We start from the raw sequence: 20,337 nt of genomic DNA on the forward strand, positions 1-20,337 counted from the left end.
AATAGATGGAAAAACTTAGGCAATTTAAAAAGAGAAACTTGTACGTGAACATCCACTAATAAAATTTATCGAGTTTGAAATGTATTAAATCTAAAAGAAGTAAACCATTGTAAAAAAGCTGTAAGAGCAAATTCTGAAAGCGAATAAAAAAGGACTGCAGGCTGGATGCTTGACCACAGTGCTAAACTCGTAGGGAGTGTAATGCAATGTCCGTTCTTGCGGCTCAGGAAAGCTGATGATTGTAATGACAGTGTCCTGAAATATCACTTCAAGACAGACGTTTGTTGTCATCTTTTTTTCCTCTTTCGCTTCACTATCGGTCTTTGAAATTGAAGTTGGTAACCATGGACGTAGCAGATGTGCGAAGACGGTTCACTTACTGCAAGGAGAAGCTATTACTCAGCATTAGATTGTCAGTCTGCATTAAATTACAGAACACCACACAATATTTCGTAGGGTAGGCACGGAACATCAGACATATTTCATGGTAAAATGTCAGTGGACTGGGGGATACAAGGTTTGGCTGGCCCCATTCTGCTGTTGAACTGGGACACGATACTGGATTTCCCACTTATCGAGAGTAGTAATCCTATCACTTCAACTATTCGAGCCCTGGACCCACCCACGTGCGAGTGTGGATATACGTGAAGAAGTAGATAGGTGTAACATATGGAAATCTGCGTTAGTTTCGGGAGAATGCTCGGATTGTCTAAGCAGTAAGGCGACTGCTCGTGATAAGCGAGAAATCCGGGTTGGAGTCCCGATCTTTAGGTAGTACAGCGCTTTAGGTAGTACATTTATATGTATTACAGTTAAGATGAATTTCAGGAATAAATTTCATCCAGATTCAGGTTTCCTGTCTTTTCCCTAAATCGCTTAAGATGAATGGCTCAAATGGCTCTGAGCACTATGGGGCTTAACATGTGAGGCCATCAGTCCCCTAGAACTTATAACAACTTAAACCTAACTAACCTAAAGACATTACACATATCCATACCCGAGACAGGATTCGAACCTGCTGCCGTAGCGATCGCGCGGTTCCAGACTGAAGCACCTAGAACCGCTCGGCGACACCGGCCGGCTTAAGATGAATGCTGGGATGGTTCTCTTGAAAGCATAGTGTCGATTTCTTCCCCCGTCCTTCTCTTGTGGATGTGCTTTGCTCCTAATCGCAGTCGACGGGATACTAAAACCTAATCTTCCTTCCGTCGCATTAGGTAGACTCAGGACATGTACACAAATAGCAGATGTGGTTACCAACCTTACCTTTTGGAGCCTCGAACTTCGGGAACTTGATTTGTAGAGAACTCCATTGCTTAAAGACTAGTGGTTAACGTTAATGAAGGGACATTTTTATTTCATTAATGAAGAAACATTTTATTTTATAACTAACATCATTGAATCATATTTCATCGCACAACAAGAAATAAGAAATCGCTTTTGTCATGTGATTTCTGAAGTATTCATTTTTTCGGAATCTCGCTGATAACTTATTAGTCCAGTACGCACATGTTCACTTCATTGTTCACCAGGTCATATAGATACTTAGATTTAATGTTCTTCAGCGTTGAGTAATGTGAACTCTCCCCCCCCCCTCCCCCTCTCAACTAACACACACACACACACACACACACACACACACACACACACACACACACACGAGGTCGTAAAATGCTGCTTATTCGGCTTTGCCATGCGAATGCAGTGCTGTGCTGAACTCCAGATTATCCAAGTGAAGATTACCCAGTTTGCGGATTATCTGTACACAGTTTAGCAAGTTTTGGAAATTAAGAAACTTCTCCTGAAGTGTACGGTTACAATTGGAACGGATATTTTCGTTTAGGATGCACTATTATGCATGTGACCTAAGGTTTCCCCGCCGGTAGAAGATGGGAGACCCCACATATTTTTCCATAGTCATCTGTTTCAGGTAAATTCGAGGACTACTTTTGTAAAAAGTTTGCAGCCAATTTGATGACTACAAGTTTGCTTTGCTTTTTTTCTAGGACTTAATTGTCGACAATTTGCGCTTCATTAAAAGCTGATGATAAAAGAAAGTGGTTTATAGGTTCTTCTGCGAAGATTTACTCTCGAACTCTTGCTATGCATCGCTATGAAATGAAAGCATACTGTTAAACATCGACAGGAGTAATTATCTTGCTCGCACTTTTGTAGCCACCGGCAGATCTCAATATCATCTTCTAAAACGGATCATTAAGAAGAAGTTTTAACATATATTACATTTCTTGCTGCTGCTGAAGTTTCGGACGGCTTACGTGTGCTAGGAGGGTGATAGATAAACTCAAAACGAGTTGTTTTGACGATCGATCAGCTAGTGAATGACAACCGTAGTCAGGAAAAGAAAGAGGATGAGAAACGGAAGCAGAAAAAAATCTACGATTATTTTCCGAAGTTGAACGTAAAGCAAGTGGTACGAAGTAGCACTTGCAAGTATAATTTTGTAAATAAGTTGTCAGTTTATGACGAATAGCGCTTCAGTAATGCAGTGGTTCTAATATGACAGGTTGCATATTTGCAAACACAGTAAATCGGAGTTTCCGTGTGTTTTTCGGTTATACGTGCAGTCTAAATCCGCATTAACCTGGAAATGGTACTTGTTCTATGTTCCTTTGGTAGGAAGAGGTAATGCCTGACCACTGCAAAAGAAGACATTAATGGTGTTGCAATATAGCAGTGCAGTAGTTGTACTCATTGAGGTAATTAGGAAACCTGGGTCTTCCTTTCCGTAATCTGCTAGAGGCTAATATACCCTAAGGCACGAAAAAAAAAGAAAAACAAAACTAAGCATGAGTCTTCGTTCGGCTCACCTGAAGATGGCTGGCAGTTGTCCAGCCGAAATACCGTGCAATGAAGTTTCCGTCGACCGGCTGCAAGTTCAAAATCTTTTTGAACATTTGATTCGCCGGGAAAATTTCAAATTTTACAAAACTACGCACCATGAAGGATTAGGTGGATGTGATGTACATGTGCAGACAAACAAACGATTGTAAGTTCATAGGAATTGGTTGATTTATTCACGAGAAAGAACTTCACAAAATTGAGCAAGTTAGGGTACATCGGCCTGGCTCTTACGCAAGCATTGACTGATAAGAGTTGTTGGATGTTCTCCCGAGGTACATCGTGCCAAATTCTGTCCAACTGGCGCGTTAGATCGCCAAAAGCTCGAGTGGGTTGGAGGCCCTGCCCATAACGCTCCAAAAATTCTTATTTGGCCGGAGAACCGGCGGCCTTGCTGGCCGAGGTAGGATTTGCCAAGCACGAAGATGCCGTGTGCGGGTGGGCATTACCTTCCCGAAATGTAAGTTCGGAATGGCAGAGTATAATATCGTAAAGATGCAGCGATTTAGAAAGAAAGGTGTCTTGCTGTGAATAGAAATTGCACCCCAGACCATCATAACTCCTGGTTGTTGCCCCAAACGATGGGCGGCAGGCGGGTTGGTATCCCTCCGCTGTCTGGGGCGTCACCAGACACATCTTCGGCCTAGACTCTCACTGACTGGCGTAGATTTGTCTTCAGTGATGAGCACTCTTCGATTTGAGCCCAAGATAAACAATGAAAAAGTGTCTGGAGAGGCCGCAGACAGTCGTTTGATACCAACCTGACTGTCTGTGACCTGTTTTGTTGCCCTTCATTGAAAGCCATCTTGGTCTTACATTTCAGCAAAATAATGCCCAACCGCACACGACAAGAGTTACTACTGCTTGTCTTTGTGCCTGCTAAACCCTACCTTCGCCAGCAAGACCACCGGATCTCTCCCCAATTGAGAACGTTTGGATCATTATAGTCAGGACCCTCCAACCGACTCGGGTCTTTGACAGTCTAAGCGCCAGTTGGGCATAATTTGGCACGATATCCCTTAGGACATCCAACAACTCAGTCAATCAATGCCAAGCCAAATAATTGCTCGTATAGGGCCAGAGATGGGCCAACACATTATTGGCTTAATTTGTGAAGCTTTTCTCTCTTGAATAAATCATACAGTTAATAAATGAGCCGATTTTACTGAAGTTTTAATAATTTGTTTTTGCATATGGTACACCACATCTACCGATTTCACTCCCATTCGGGTAATTCCTTAGTAGGGAATCCTTTTTTTTTTTTTTTTGTCTTAGCGTTTATTTACCACTCGCATCAGCAGCAAGAAATGGCGAATACAAAGTAGTCTATATCCAACCTCTTTCCTCAAAAACAGGTATCAGGTACTGCACAGTGCTTAAGAAAGTCTGATTAGTGATACACTGGCGAATAAATCTCTTCACGTTTCCGTCGTCATTATCTGCGAGCGCGACGTTGGGGTCAAAGTCTATGCAATGCTGGCTGATGAGCAAGGGCATGCTCTGGAAGGCGCAGAACAGCTTCACCGGAGCCATGTGCTCCATGTCGCTGGTAAGCTGGTGCAGGGGGTAGTCGTCTGCCGCCTGGTGCAGCCCCAGGGCCCGCAGGGCTGCCTGCAGACTGGCGTGGTAGCCGGCCACCAGCTCGTCCACATGGTGCTGCAGCACCTCCAGGCTGGCGCTGCTGTACAGCAGGTACACCACGTCCTCGGCGGGGCAGCCCACGTGCGCGCACTGCAAAACGTACAGTCACACGCCTTCAGAAATAGTCTACTTACAACACTAGAGTTATCCTCTAAGACAGTGCTTCCCAACCTGGGGGCAGTCTAGCTCTGAGGGGCAGAAACAAAAGGGGTCTGCTGTGTTTCGGTCACGGAACTCAATTATTTTTAAAATGTTATTACTGTTATCTCTATTTTGTAAGACAGTAATACATATTACATAAGTTACCAGTAATTGCATTTCTCAAATACTAGCGTTAACATGTGTAGTTATCTGGTGGAGATTACAGATTACGAAACGAAGATGCACGTGAACTTTGTACCACGCACCTACAACAATAAAAGTGAGACATGTAGATCACATATGCTTAAATATCTCTTGAAAATGCCTTCTCCGAATTTAGGACCAGATATTGCTTCATTATTCACAGATAAACGAACTAATTGATGGCACAACATAACCGTAACTGCCTAATGGCTACTATGATGCTGTAGGGCCTACATATTATTATTATTATTATTATTATTATTATTAGGTTCGCCGATGACATTGTAATTCTGTCAGAGACAGCAAAGGACTTGGAAGAGCAGCTGAACGGAATGGACAGTGTCTTGAAAAGAGGATATAAGATGAATATCAACAAAAACAAAACGAGGATAGTGGAATGTAGTCGAATTAAATCGGGTGATGCTGAGGGAATTAGATTAGGAAATGAGACACTTAACGTAGTAAATGAGTTTTGCTATTTGGGGAGCAAAATAACGGATGATGGTCGAAGTAGAGAGGATATAAAATGTAGACTGGCAATGGCAAGGAAAACGTTTCTGACGAAAAGAAATTTGTTAACATCGAGTATAGATTTAAATGTCAGTAAGTCTTTTCTAAAAGTATTTGTATGTAGTGTAGCCATGTATAGAAGTGAAACATCAACGATAAATAGTTTGGACAAGAACAGAACAGAAGCTTTCGAAATGTAGTGATACAGAAGAATGCTGAAGATTAGATGGGAAGATCACATAATTAATGAAGAGGTATTGAATAGAATTGGGGAGGAGTTTGTGGCACAACTTGACTAGAGGAAGGGATCGGTTGGTAGGACATATTATGAGGCATCAAGGGATCACCAATTTAGTATTGGAGGGCAGTGTGGAGGGTAAAAATCGTTTAGGGAGACCAAGAGATGAATACAGTAAGCAGATTCAGAAGGATATAGGCTGCAGTACGTACTGGGAGATGAAGCAGCTTGCACAGGATAGAATAGCATGGAGAGCTGCATCAAACCAGTCTCAGGATTGAGGACCACAACAACAACAACAACAACATTATTATCGGTTGTGGTTAGATGTGCAGCATTCACAGTGGAAGTATTTCAGAAGCAAGGAGTCGAGCCACTGAAATAAACTGCAAGTAATAAGTATAGCGCATTCACCATAACTTGGTTGATTTTAAATGCGGTTGCAGACTATGGCTGAAGTATGTGTCGACAGGGAGAGGAGCGATGGTGAGAAAGCGTGTGTTTTGTAGCAAGTATTTACCCTCAATGTTGATAGTTGGCTTACGTTTCTGAAAAGGAGTTGTAAGTAGCACTCGGGATGGACTGAGAACTGCATCATTGTATAAAAAAAGATTGTTAGAAACGTGCAATACTAATCGTCTCATTTACTTACTCGTTCGTGGGTTAATAATCTACAATAACTATACATCATTTATCCTTCATTTTGAAAGTAAAAGTGTTCAAAGAATATTGTTTGTGATTCTAATTTTCAGTTAGAGTCTAATGTTGAAGACAGTGGTGATGGGGGCAGTGGAGGTGGGAGGAGATTCCGGGGGGGAGAGGGGGGGGTTCTGGTTAATATCTGGTTCACTGAGTCTCAGAAAGGTTGGGAACCACTGCTCTAAGCCCTAAAGGCCCGTCCACACGCAAGTATCTACGAGCGTGAGTCAAATGAAAAACCTGAAATTTGTAATAACAATTTGAAATTTCGCGCCGTTATCCTGTAAGTTAGTAAGCGTGCTACAAACAGCGTGCAGAATGGGCTGTAGGTGGCAGCATGGTGCAGATGCACACATACCGTCGCAGTGTCAGTATAAAGATGGCTGCCCCACTTGTGACTTGCACCAAGGAAGAACAGCGTCCTGTTATTCGGTTTTTGCGTAGTGAAGGTGTGAAACCTATTGAAATTCATCGACGAATGAAGGTTCAGTACGGTGATGCATGTTTATCACAGCAGCAAGTCTAAGAATGGAGTAGGTAGTTCGCAAATGGTGTGACTTCAGTGGAAGGTGCTCCTCGTCCAGGTCAGGCACAACGAGCTGTGAATCCACAGAACATTGTAGCAGTTGAAGCCATAGTGAAGGAAAACCGCTGAGTGACACTGAATGACATTGCAGCATGTTTACAGATTAGTCATGGGTCAACACACCGCATTGTGCAGGATGTGCTCCAGTTTCACAAAGAGGGGTACAACGGCAGCTGACTCCTGAAATGAGAGAACGACGTGTTGATGCTTGTGAAGAACTTCTTCGGCGCTTTGAACGAGAAGGTGATGGCTTCCTTGAAAGAATCGTTACTAGGGACGAAACCTGGGTTCACTTCCACCAACCGGAAAGGAACAGAGCGAGCAAGGATTGGTGCCATTCCTCATCACCAAAACCAAAGACGTTTTGAACAGAACCATCAGCAGGGAAGGTTATGCTGACTCTGTGATTTCCATATGTTTGGGCCACTCGAAGACGCAATGGGAGGAAAGAAGTTCCGTTCTGATGAAGAGGTACGCCACACAGTGCATGTGTGGTTGCGCGGACTACCAAAAGAATTTTTTTCTAAAGGAATTTATGCACTTTGTAAGTGCTGGAGGACTTGCTTTCAGCGTGGGGGAGATTGTGTTGAAAAGTGTTACAGCTTTGCACCACTTCTGCATAATAAATAATATTTAAAAAAATATTTAAGGTTTTCATTTGACTCACCCTCGTACATATCTAGACCACAATTATCACACTAGACTAATCTGGGACCGGGGCAAGTAAAAATCCGCTTCAAAAGTAATTTGGATTGTAACGGGAAACAAACTGACGGTTTCCGTCGGCATCGCATGAAGGACGTGACGAGCAGAATTTGTCTGAGCTGACTCCAGCTCCACACTGAAAATGAGAAATTGGAAATACAATACAGGCCATTAAATTAGCTACACCACGAAGATGACGTGCTACAGACGAGAAATTTAAGCGACAGGAAGAAGATGCTGTGATATGCAAATGATTAGCTTTTCAGAGCATTGACACAAGGTTGGCGCCAGTGGCGACACCTACAACGTGCTGACGTGAGGAAAGTTTCCAACCGATTTCTCATACACAAACAGCAGTTGACCGGCGTTACCTGGTGAAACGTTGTTGTGATGCCTCGTGCAAGGAGAAGAAATGCGTACCATCACGTTTCCGACTTTGATAAAGGTCGGGTTGTAGCCTATCGCAATTGCGGTTTATCGTATCGCGACATTGCTGCTCGCGTTGGTCGAAGTCCAAACTGTTAGCAGAATATGGACTCGGTGGGTTCAGGAGGGTAATACGTAACGCCGTGCTGGATCCCAACGGCCTCGTATCACTAGCAGTCGAGATGACAGGCATCTTATCCGCATGGCTGTAACGGATCGTGCAACCACGTCTCGATACCTGAGTCGACAGATGGGGACGTTTGCAAGACAACAACCATCTGCACGAACAGTTCAACGACGTTTGTAGCAGCATGGACTATTAGCTCGGAGACCATGGCTGCGGTTACCCTTGAGGATGCATCACAGACAGGAGTGCCTGCGATGGCCAGCACATTCTCCAGATCTCTCACCAATTGAAAACGCCTGTCAATGGTGGCGTAGCAACTGGCTCGTCACAATACTCCAATCACTACTCTTGATGAATTGTGGTATCGTGTTGAAGCTGCATGGGCAGCTGTACGTGTACACGCCATCCAAGCTCTGTTTGACTCAATGCCCAGGCGTATAAAGGCCGTTATTACGGCTAGACGTGGTTGTTCTGGGTACCGGTTTGTCAGGATCTATGCACCCGAATTGCGTGAAAACGTAATCACATGTCAGTTCTAGTATAATATATTAGTCCAATGAATACCCGTTTACCATCTGCGTTTCTTCTTGGTGTAGCAATTTTAATGGCCAGTTGTGTATGTACGGACACATGAGAAAACGCGCCTGACGGTTCTCAGGAGAGACACTGTTTATATATAAAGGAATGTGAGACACAGACCTGAAAATCGTAGAGACGGACTTGCAGCTCTCCCGCGGCGGTGCGGAACATGATGTTGTTCCTCTTGAGGTCACCGTGCAGCAGGACGCGCAGACCACCGGAGCATTCCTTGACTGCCCGCGCCGCTCGCGGGTACAGCTCGCGCGCCAGCTTCTGGAAGCGTTGGTCGTACGGGTGGAACCAGGGATATTCTGCGAGCACCTCTCGCATGCGCAGCAGGGACGACTGCACCAGGCCGCCGACGGCGGCGGCGTTCTCGTCGGCGAAGGTGAGCGACTGCCGGAAGAGCGGGCCGTCGAGCGGCGGCCGCTGCAGCTGCGGCACGCTGGCGGCGTGCAGGCGGGCGGCCGCGGTCAGCGCGGCGGCGCACTGCGCGCGGTCCAGCGGCGCCGCCTGCGGCTCCCAGAAGCCGGCCGCCGACAGGTCCTCCAGCAGCAGGTAGTCGGGCCCGGGCGGCGCGCCGCTGCCGTAGCACGCGGGCGCCACCGCCGCCCACACGCCGCCCCCGCCACCGCCCTCGGCCGCCAGCGCGGGTAGCACGTCGCAGTAGACGGCGCGCTCCCGCGAGAACACGTCCGAGCTGCCCAGGTCCTTCATCGCGCCCTCCGACCGCAGTGCGCTCTTCACCACCAGCGACGGTTCTCCGGCACTCCGCCCTCGGAGCTTCGCCCGCAGGCGGAAAGTCTCGCTCATTAAGCCGCCTCCGTACTTGCACGCGTACTCGATATGTGCAGTGTCCGATTCCACTTCGTTGCCCGCTTTGAGGAAAGCCTCCTCGATGAATTTGCTGTCCATCCACGATGGCATTTCATTTCTCTCTTCTGTGCTCGGCTCCATTACACAGCCGCGGTTTCGTTTCTCTGTAAATGAAATGGAAGAGTTAGGGCCTGGACCCCTCCACTATACTCCACACCTACAAATCCCTCATCCGCCCTATCCTCTGTTACGCCCATCCTGCCTGGATCTCCGCCCCCCTACCTTTTACAAATCCCTTCAGATCCTCGAACGCCATGCTCTCCACCTCGCCTATCGCATCCGTCTCCCCTCCCCCGCGCGGATCCTATACGACCGAATTCCGTTCCCTCACCTTCTCCTTTTCCTCGAACGGATACGGACCCTCTACACCTCCCGTAAACTCGATCCTCCTCACCCGCTTATCTCACCCATCCTCTCCCACACCCGCCCGCCGCCGCGCCTATATTCCCACGTCCCACCCGGTCTCCATCTCTCCACCCTCCTTACCCTCTCCCAAGGTGGCTTCCGCCAGCTCCCCCTCCCTGATGATGCTCTCCTCCCCTCCATCTACCCCTCCTATCAACTTTGATCCTCCCCTCCCATTTCCTGTGTTTTTTCCTTTGGGCACCCTCCCTCCTTCCCCCCCCCCCATCCCTCCTCACCACCCCTCTTCCCCAGGGCTTCCCCTCCCCCTTCCTCCCTTCCTTCCTCCCCCCTATCTCCCCTGCCCTTGGCATCTCTGCTCTCCCCTCTCCCTCTCCCACCCCCCTTCTCCTCTCTTGGCAGGTCCCCGGACTCGTACCCGCTCAGCGGACATTTGCGCGCCGGAGATCATCGCCATCAGTGTCTCGTGTGTGTGCCTTCGTGTTTGTGTTTTTGTTCATTCGCCGTCACGCCACAACCGTTCACCTGTGCCGTCGCAGTCGCCCGTGTTTTGTGCGCCATGACAACAGGTTTTACTGTTTTTTCTTGTCCAGCGTGAACGGCTTCGTGTATATTGTTTTCTGTGTCTACAGCTTTGCTCACCATTTTTATTGTATTATCTGTACCTCCTTTATATCAACTATTGTTCCACTCGCCGCTGAAGAGCAGCGTACTATGCTGCTGACAGCTCACTTTTGTACAAGGTGTTTAAAATAACAATAAAGAAAAAAAACGGGAGAGTTAGACTTTCAAAATGATGGTGCACAGCAATCAGTCATCCTTTCCTTTCAGAATTCGGCTAGTAACTAGCCATTATCAGTGCAGTATTTCAGAGTTTTAATACATGTTCTAGTACGTCAATCCTTCGAGTACGCCAATCCTCTGTTGTTCAGGCTCCTGTCACACTTCATTCACAGTTCACATTGAAAAGATAAGTGATTGTTTGCATGTGAAGCTCAAATAGCTTTTGCACATTTTTTTGGTTTTGACGTCTACCCGTCGATAAATGATGATCTGAAGGTGGATTAGCGAATGATGCTCGCTCTGGCAGTTGATCTGAATGTCAATACGAGGCTTGTTTTTTAAGTGAGTACCGTTTTGAAATTAAAAAAGACATGCTAAGATATCTTAAAAATTTTATTTTTACATCTAGCCTGTACCTTAATCTACTTTTTCACATAATTTCAATCAATATTGAGGCATTTGTTATAGCATTGTACAAGTTTTTGAATACCCTCCTCATAGAAGTCTGCGGCCTGACTTGTTAACCAATGTATCACCACTGTTTTGACTTCGTCATCGTCTTGAAGACGCTGACTGCACAGGTGTTTCTTCAAGTGCAGGGACAGATGGTAGTCACTGGGCGCAAAATCGGGGCTGTACGGAGGATGATCCAGAGTTTCCCATCGAAAACGTGTGATGAGATCTTTGGTCTGATTCGTCACATGCGGACGGCCTTGCTCAACTTCCATGGACTGTTGCTTTGATTCTGGTGTGACGTCGGCCACCCATGTTTCATCGCCCGTAACAATTTCGCTTAAGAAATCATCACCGTCGTTGTGGTACCGCTCAAGGTAAGTCAATGCACAGTCTAAACGTTTGGTATTGTGCACATCCGTCAACATTTTCGGTACCCAACGTGCGCACAATTTTCGGTAATTCAACTGCTCGGTCACAATGCCATACAAAACACTACGAGAAACATTAGGAAAGTCATCCCGCAAGGAGGAAATCTTAAAGCGTCTGTTTTCTCTCACCTTATTGTCCACTTCCTGCACCAAACTTTCATTAACGACCGAAGGACGCCAACTCCGTTGTTCATCATGCACATTTGTGGGGCCGTCTTTAAATGCTCTCACCCACTTTCTTACCATTCCATCACTCATAATGTTTTCTCCGTAAACTCTCGTGATGAATATCGATCGCTTTCAGCCCATTAGCACTAAGAAATCTTATAACAGCCAGTACTTCACAGTCGGTGGGACTCACGATTATCGGAGGCATCTTAAACACTCATTACACAACGAAAACAAGGAAGAATCAGACTGTAACGGCGTCAGTGAGTAGACTAAGGTACAGGGTTTCATGTAAAAATAAAATTATCGAGATATTTTCGCACGTCTTTTTTTTTCAATTTCAAAACGGTACTTACTTAAAAAAAGACGCCTCGTAAATTTAACATATTGTCCCACATGTGAGGGACATTTGCATTGTGGATCGTAGCTTCCTTGTGTGTCCGATTCACACCCTGGCTCGCTGCTGACAGCAGCAAAATTCCGACTACACGTGCTCCTACACAGCCACGCGAAATCAAACGCTTTCTATACCCGGGTGCAAAGATTGTTCTGCAATAGCTGAGCTGTCAATCTCTCCCCTCCTAAAAATGCCCTTGTACTCTTCTGTTCGTTTTTGGACTATTGTTTTTGTAGTACCTCACAGCACGTGTACTGAATCCTATATATTCCCGCCTTTTCTAGCGGTTTGCGACCATCCTTGGCCAATTTTAGGTGATCCTGTATCTTCTGGGTGGGTTTATAGATTAATGCGATGTTCCAATTTGTCAACATTTTTCCTGTGCGGTCAGTAAAGTTCTTAAGGAAAGGTAGGAAAACTTTCGATTTCAAAGCCACTTCTGCATCGCTATGATTTTTAGTCGGTTGGTCTTAACGTTCTTTTTACCTCTGCGGACGAATAATCATTGTTGAGCAATGGACTGGTGAGATGTTTTGCTTTCGCGTCAAACAGCTCTTTTCCGAAAATGTTCCTTGCTGTATCCACCAACGTTTTTATGATGCTTCGCACAAGGGAAGCTGTAGAAGAGGAGACACTGACAGATGGTTCAAATAGCTCTAAGCACTATGGGACTTAACATCTGAGGTCATCAGTCCCCTAGACTTAGAACCTAACTAAGCTAAGGATATCTCACACATCCAAGCCCGAGGCAGGATTCAAACCTGCGACCGCAGCAGCAGCGCAGTTCCGGACTGAAGCGCCTAGAACCGCTCGGCCACAGCGGCCGGCAGACTGACAGATCAGCTGTTGCGGAAAATGCTTTGCAGACAAGAGACTACCACGTTCATTTTGGTAGGGTTCAGGTACTGGCAGCCCCAAGCCATGAAAGGCTCTACAGAGAGGCCACACAGATTGTGAAACACCCCAGGAATTTCAGTAGGAAGGAGGAGGGCGTGAAACTGAATGACATCTAGAACCGCTCGGCCACAGCGGCCGGCAGACTGACAGATCAGCTGTTGCGGAAAATGCTTTGCAGACAAGAGACTTCCACGTTCATTTTGATAGGGTTCAGGTACTGGCAGCCCCAAGCCATGAAAGGCTGTACAGAGAGGCCACACAGATTGTGAAACACCCCAGGAATTTCAGTAGGAAGGAGGAGGGCGTGAAACTGAATGACATCTAGATTCCGGTGTTGAAGATGAGTACCTGTCCTCCGCTATGGGGCGGCAGCGACAGCGGGCGGCAGCAGTCAATACCGGCCAACTACGCTCGGTTATCCAAAACATGTGACGTCACGCCACAGCGCGGAAGCATGAGAAAACGGCATTTTGCTGCAGTGAGTAACGAGCTAGGGTATGAATCGGATTCACAAAGTCCTCCGCAGATGGTGACAAAACGTTGGGTTTAAGCGTTAACTCCATTCGACCACGCTACGCCTAGCGGTCTGAGGCGCCATTTCACGGATGGCGCGGCCCCTCCAGCTGGACGATCAAGTCCTCCGTCAGGCAAGGATGTGGGTGCTGTTCTAAGCATAAGTTAGTTTAAATAGTGTGTCAGTCTAGGGACCAATGACCTCAGCAGTTTGGTCCCTTTGGAATTAACACAAACTTTTTTCCATGCGACTACACCGTAATAGCCCAAAACTGTGAGATTTCCGACAGTGAAAGTTTGCGTTTTACAACTGCACTGTTGACAACAAATTGCTGGTAACAGCAGCTACAGTAAAATATACAGGAGTATCAGAGCGACCTAAAGAGTATACGAAATGAGTTTTTCGATGAGAAAACCGATTTTTGGGAAAATGCACTTTAGAAATATTTAGAGTCTCCCGTTTAAAGTTGTGTATAAAATATTGACATGAAATGTGTAGAAGTATTTTAAATCATCTTTTAAAAACTGCAGCACACAAAGTTCTTCAGTGTTTGAGACACGAAATGTGCTTGACGTAGCCTGCGTTGCCAGAGATGTAGGCTAATTGAGCGTAATTTTTTCTGTTGGCTCCATTGCAGGACAGTTGACAATCGAACTTGCGCCATATGTGTTCTTCCCTTTGTGAATAAATGTAGGTGCATGTTACTGAAGCCATACTTGATGTAGTCATTTAGGTTTTTCCGCTTCAGCATGCCAAGATATAATGTAAAGGTATTTCAAAAGCGTGCACATTGGCACAAGAAAGTAAAGGGTACTAAGAATTCCTTTCATTCATCGTAGACACCAGTATTTGACGTCCCAGCAGCTCCCAACCTCTACAATGGTAGTGAAACATTGAATGATGCTACTGCCACTGCATCTGAAAGCGCGTTGAAAAGTAGACGGAATTGAAAAACAGTACAAGAAACCAAATGATGGGACTGCAAAATATGAGAATTAAAGTGGGAACAATGTGAACATTTGCAAACTAGAGTGTATTTGCCACGTTCGGCAAAGGATGCGGTCGCGACTTCGATGGTTCAAGGCTTGCATGGAAGGCAACAAATCGAGAGATGAAAAAATTTTAAGTGGGAAAAACAGTCTGACAAATGCTGCTATAGATCATGTGCAGAAGTGCAGTTAGGCAGGTGCTTTGAACAATGTGTTCTGTGGACAATGGGGAAAATGTGGTGTTTCACTCAGAAGACATGTAGGATTTGCTTGTGAATTGGGGTTGGTGTGCAATTTTGCAAACACTATGTTACTTCTTCAACTCCTCACATGTTACTGCCGATACGGGTAAACTACTTGATACAAACATTACACTGGTTTATGGATTACAGTCTATAGGGTAGGACAGGGTGACAAGTCCCATCTTGTGTTGTGTGATGAACTTTTGACTCACAAATCATTGCAATAGGCTCTTCTGTTGAAGACGTCGCACAGGAAAATATGAAAGTTGTTGAAGCTGCTGTTAAAAATAATAGTAACAGGGACGTATCCAAAGCTTTTGATGGCTGGCAGAAGAGTGGCCACACATCTCTGAAGGAAGTAGGTTACAGTACACTTGTTCGCCCACTGCCTGAATACTGCTCACCGGTGTGGGATCCGTACCAGATGCGGTTGATAGAAGAGATAGAGAAGATCCAACGGAGAGCAGCGCGCTTCGTTACAGGATCATTTAGTAATCGCGAAAGCGTTACGGAGATAATAGATAAACTCCAGTGGAAGACTGCAGGAGAGACGCTCAGTAGCTCGGTACGGGCTTTTGTTGAAGTTTCGAGGACATATCTACACCAAGGAGTCAAGCAGTATATTGCTCCCTCCTACGTAAATCTCGCGCAGAGACAATGAGAATAAAATCAGAGAAATTAGAGCCCACACAGAGGCATTCCGACAATCTTTCTTTTCCACGAACAATACGAGACTGGAACAGAAGGGTGAACCGATAGAGGTACTCAAGGTACCCTGCGCCACACACCGTCAGGAGGCTTGCGGAGTATGGATGTAGATGTAGATGAAGAGGTGTAACAGCTTCAAGTGTTGACACTGACAAGGTGTTTGATGTGGCAATTCTTTCCAATTATTGCACATACAAAGATAAAATGAAAAATAAATATGGAGAAGAGCACAGAATATCATTATGGTTCAAGTGGTGGAATGGAAGTTGCTAGAGTAAGAAGTATTTATCAGTGCTCAGTAAAATGATACAATGTCAGATACATAAATTACCTTCGTGACTCAACGGCATTCAAAGAAGTTGAGGAACTGAAGTCCTTTGGGAACAATGTTAAGATTAGCAATCTAGAGTGTGCTGGTCACTTTCAGAAAAGGATGGGGTCAAGACATCGATGGCTCAAGTCTAGCAAGGCAAGAAATTGAGGGAAGGAAAAATCTTAGATGGGGAAAACAAATGCTGCTACAGAACATATTCACTAGTGCTATGGTCTAGCAAGTAGACGCAATATAGCACATGCAGAATTAATGAGAAGAACGGAGTGGGCTCTGTTTTTTCATACAGCTTCAAGCAATGAGAATCCCCAGCATGTGATATGTCCGAAAGGAGAAGATAGTCGATGCAACTATAGTGCAGGCTATATAACTAAAAAAAAAAAATACAATCATCCTCACCATTTGCAGCTTGCCATAATGAACGAAATAAAACCACTATTCCGAGACGTCACGGATATTAGTCTATTAAAGAAATATCCTTACGACTGGACTCAAAATCCGTATGTGTGTGCGAAGCATGTGATATGGAACAGACTACCTGAAAGTCTTTGTGGGTGTAAACACTTTCCACTTTGGTGTTGATGATGCCGTTTCAACATTTAATCTGGGCAATATAATAAAGTACAAACTTTAGCAGAAGATAGGGCTTTTTGTAGGTTTACAAACTGCATCAACTATGTTTTGTTTCAACAGGGAACGGCTCAGATCTTCAAATAATGCAGTATAAATCTATTCAATGATGGCTAGGCAGCATAGGAAAGCCGTCAAGAGGCAGCAATTGGACAACTCTGATGATACTAAGCATGTATTAGACATAAACTGGAGTAAAAACTTTAAATCTCATTTCCCCGTAACTTAAAATTTTTCGTATATAAGGCACATTTTCTCAGAGTCTATTTATAGTAGAAATATGAAATTTTTAGGAGTGGTTTCTTGAGGACTTCTAATATACCTGAATTTCAGAGATTTACAAAATTGTTTAGTATTAAGGGATTTGTGTTATTTTGTAATATATGTTAAAATATATAATAAACATTAAAAAAAGAAATCTCAAAAACTACGCTTTCTTTTCCCAAAGCAATTTGTTCAGTAGAAAAGCAGAACATGTCTGTGTACTGTGGGAAAATCGAGAGTACAGTTCCAATAATTCATGAAAAAATGTTCCTAACTTTCGGCTCTATTTAACAGTGTAAAAATACCCTGTGGTATTGCCACATACAACAAACAGTAGGAAACGCAGATGCCGCACAGGACTAAGTTTAACATATTACTTATTCCCACATACATCTCGCGAAATGACCACTGCGAGAAAATTCTAGAAATTAGAGCTAATACAGAGGCTTTGCGGCAATTATTCTTCCACCGCTATTCGCGAGTGGAGCAAGTAAGAGGGGATTAGTTAGTGGTGCCAGAAGAACCCTTCGCCACACATCGGTAAGTGGCTTGCGGAGTATGATGTAGATGTACAGTGGCTGTATCCTTGTTTACTCTTATTGAGCAAGAATGTTTGAGCTTGCTGTCTCTCGCCTTTTTATCTTTTTGTTCTAAGAAACATTAGTAATCACATCCCTCCAGCTGAAAGCCGATAGAGTGAAGAAGTTATGTCTTTATGGCAGAGGCTGAATTCTGTCGAATTGCTGTTGATCAAGACTTGCAACGATGAAAGCAACACCAAATAAATATATTTAAAATTAACGTTTTGTTAAATACAAACATTCAATAAATAGCTTCAGAGAGGTACTCAGTGGAAGACCTGTGCAAAGGATTCCAGGAACTAAGTTCGATGTTAAATATTACTCATTAAATCTTAAAAATTAATGTTCCCTAGAAAGGGGTTAACTTTTTATATAAATAGTTGTCAGTAACAATTTTGGGTGATGTCTGCACGTTCGACGTCGAAAAACTGGATCAATATTTAAATTTAACTGTGAAAGAATGTATTATTAACAAATACGAAATTTTACACTCGCTATGTTAGGAATAAATGCAGAAACTAACAAGTCATTTAAAAATAAGTACAGAAAACTGTATTGCCGAGAAAATACGTACAACAATAAATATCTTTTCGCTTTTTTGCTGCAGCAAACTGTGCAATTCGATCGCAAACGAATGCTTTATGGGTGACAAACTCATGGCTTTGGAGGAATATTTTTGCGGCTCAGTAATGCGAATGCCAAGCTGTATGTTTTTGTATACACTTACATCTTAGAATATGAAGTAGAGGTGACCCTTCAGTAATCATTAGACCCGCATTTCTGTGTCCATGCTTGTCTGCATGTTTTGGCGTTTCGGGTAGTAAATGCGTATTTCGAAGATTTAATCGATATAACTGCATAAATTTAAATGTTTATGCTGCATATTACATCGTTTCTCTTACCTAAATGTATATATTACAATAGCTTGTATAACAGAACATTTTACTAATGTTGTCTTAATAAGAATTACGCCAAAACTGCAGAACATTAGTAATATCGCGAATTTTGTTACAGTCTGTGAATTGTCGTGTAGGTGAAACAGTACGTCTAAAGCACGACAACGTGAATACCCTGATATCCTCCACAAACAAGGTAAATAGAGGCACAAAATGCCTGTGTTTGATAATTCTTACAGCATTAAGTCATAAGCTGATTTCTTCCTGCTGAAGGTATTCTTGAAAGCACCTGCCCATGTTGCAACATTGAGAGAGATATTGTCAGATTTAACTTCGCCACCACAGCCTACAAATCTTAACCAGATGGGTTAATGGATAAGTGCTGCCATCTTTTACTGATACAGTTTCGATGAAGTTAACTTAATAAGAGATCACAAATGCCCGCCAATTTATGGGATTTAACATCTATTTGCTTCATTCTACTGGAAAGCATTAGTTACTGCCCCCTAATTTTTTATGGTTTAGTCTTAGACATATTCTGAGCAATTAATACAGCTTGCGCTGAAGTCCCAGAAATGGCAATCAAGAAAATAGATCTGGAACAAGATCCGATTTACATGAAATCAAATTTTGATCGAAGTTGAAGCCTCAGGTAACTGGTATAGTATTATTATTATTAGCAGTAGTAGTAGTAGCTTTATTCATCCATAGATCTCTTTTTACAAGGACATAGGACATGTCAAAGTATTTACAAGTTTAGACCCATTTAAAATAAGCTAATTCGTATACACATATATTTACAGACTTCTAGTTAGAGACAATCATTAGATTTTACTCCTGGTATACATTAAATAATGTAATGCCACAATGTTCACTCATATCTCACTATCAGACACTGCACACACTATACACACATTGTTTTATAACACTTCACTCCCCCCGCCCCCCACAAATACACACACACAAGCACACACACACACACACACACACACACACACACACACACACACACACACACACACATGTGCATGCACATTGGTGACCTCTGGGTCATTTTCTGTACCACACCTTCCCATTTGCTATCCTGAAAAACTGAGTCAGCATCCCTAAATAATGAGTGAGGTGTTGAGCTCAGAAAGAGGAGGAGGAGGTGCTAGTATTGTGTATGCATAGCTTGAGGGAAGAGTGTTTCTAGAACAGAAAAAAGAGGGAAGAAAAACAAAGTGAAGGTGTTATGTGGAATGTTGGAAGTTTTATAATCATTATTATTTATTTGTATAACTTTTTTTTTTCAAACCTCTGTATAAAATGTGTTGCATAACAGGTACCTTCTAGCTGCCTTTTTAAATACGTGTAGTTTTGCAATTTCTTTAATCTCTTTTAGTAATTTATTATACAGTTTTATTCCTTGGTAGTAAATGCTGTTTTGAGTTTTATGTTTCTTTTTTCTTGGTAAATGTAAGTTGAGTCTATCTCTTGTTGCATGGTCATGGACAGAGATGTTTGTGCAATAATGTTATTTTTTATGTGTACAACTGACTAGTAACTGTATTTACATGGAACAGTTAAAATCCCCACTGTTTTGAACAGATCTTTACAATGAGCTCGACTAGTATTTTTGGTTATTATTCTTATGGCTCTTCTCTGGAGTTTGAAAATTGTATTCATATTTTGTGTGTTTGTTCCCCAAAAAAGAATGCCATAGCTAAGAATTGAGTGCACATGTGAATAATATGTAACTAAAAGACACTGCATGTTACACACTAATGATAGGATTCCAAGGGCATAACATGCTGATGATATTCTGTTTGTAAGTACCTTTCTGTGTTCGCACCACTTCAACTGAGAATCAATATTCATTCCTAGAAATTTTGCATTTGTTACACAGTGTATAGAGGTGCCATCTACATTTAATTTAACATTGTAATTTTCCCTCTTCAAACAGAAATTCATGGCATTAGTTTTCTTTATGTTCAATGTCACTTTATTGCGTATTGACCAATCATAAACTCCCTTGAGAGTTTCATCTGCTTTCTCAGCAAGGAGTTGTCTTGTTTTCTCAGTGAGTATAATATTGCTGTCATCAGCGAAGAGAATTT

The 20,337-nt window shown here is 43.5% G+C and overlaps 1 protein-coding gene across 5 annotated transcripts in view; it reads right to left on the bottom strand.

Annotated features, from left to right (window-relative positions):
- Positions 1-1,364: 1,364 nt before the first annotated feature.
- The window catches only part of LOC126336174 (uncharacterized), a 72,304-nt gene continuing 53,331 nt past the window's right edge, over positions 1,365-20,337 (bottom strand). For all 5 annotated transcript variants that reach the window (XM_049999677.1, XM_049999676.1, XM_049999675.1 and 2 more), the window contains 2 exons: positions 8,836-9,695; positions 1,365-4,590 (listed from right to left, as the gene is read on the bottom strand). In XM_049999677.1, the coding sequence (XP_049855634.1) occupies positions 4,186-4,590; positions 8,836-9,672 (1,242 nt within the window). In that variant the 5' untranslated portion in view covers positions 9,673-9,695 and the 3' untranslated portion in view covers positions 1,365-4,185. The remainder of the gene's footprint in view (positions 4,591-8,835; positions 9,696-20,337) is intronic.

This window comes from Schistocerca gregaria, chromosome 2, assembly GCF_023897955.1.
Source record: "Schistocerca gregaria isolate iqSchGreg1 chromosome 2, iqSchGreg1.2, whole genome shotgun sequence".
NCBI lineage: Eukaryota > Metazoa > Arthropoda > Insecta > Orthoptera > Acrididae > Schistocerca > Schistocerca gregaria.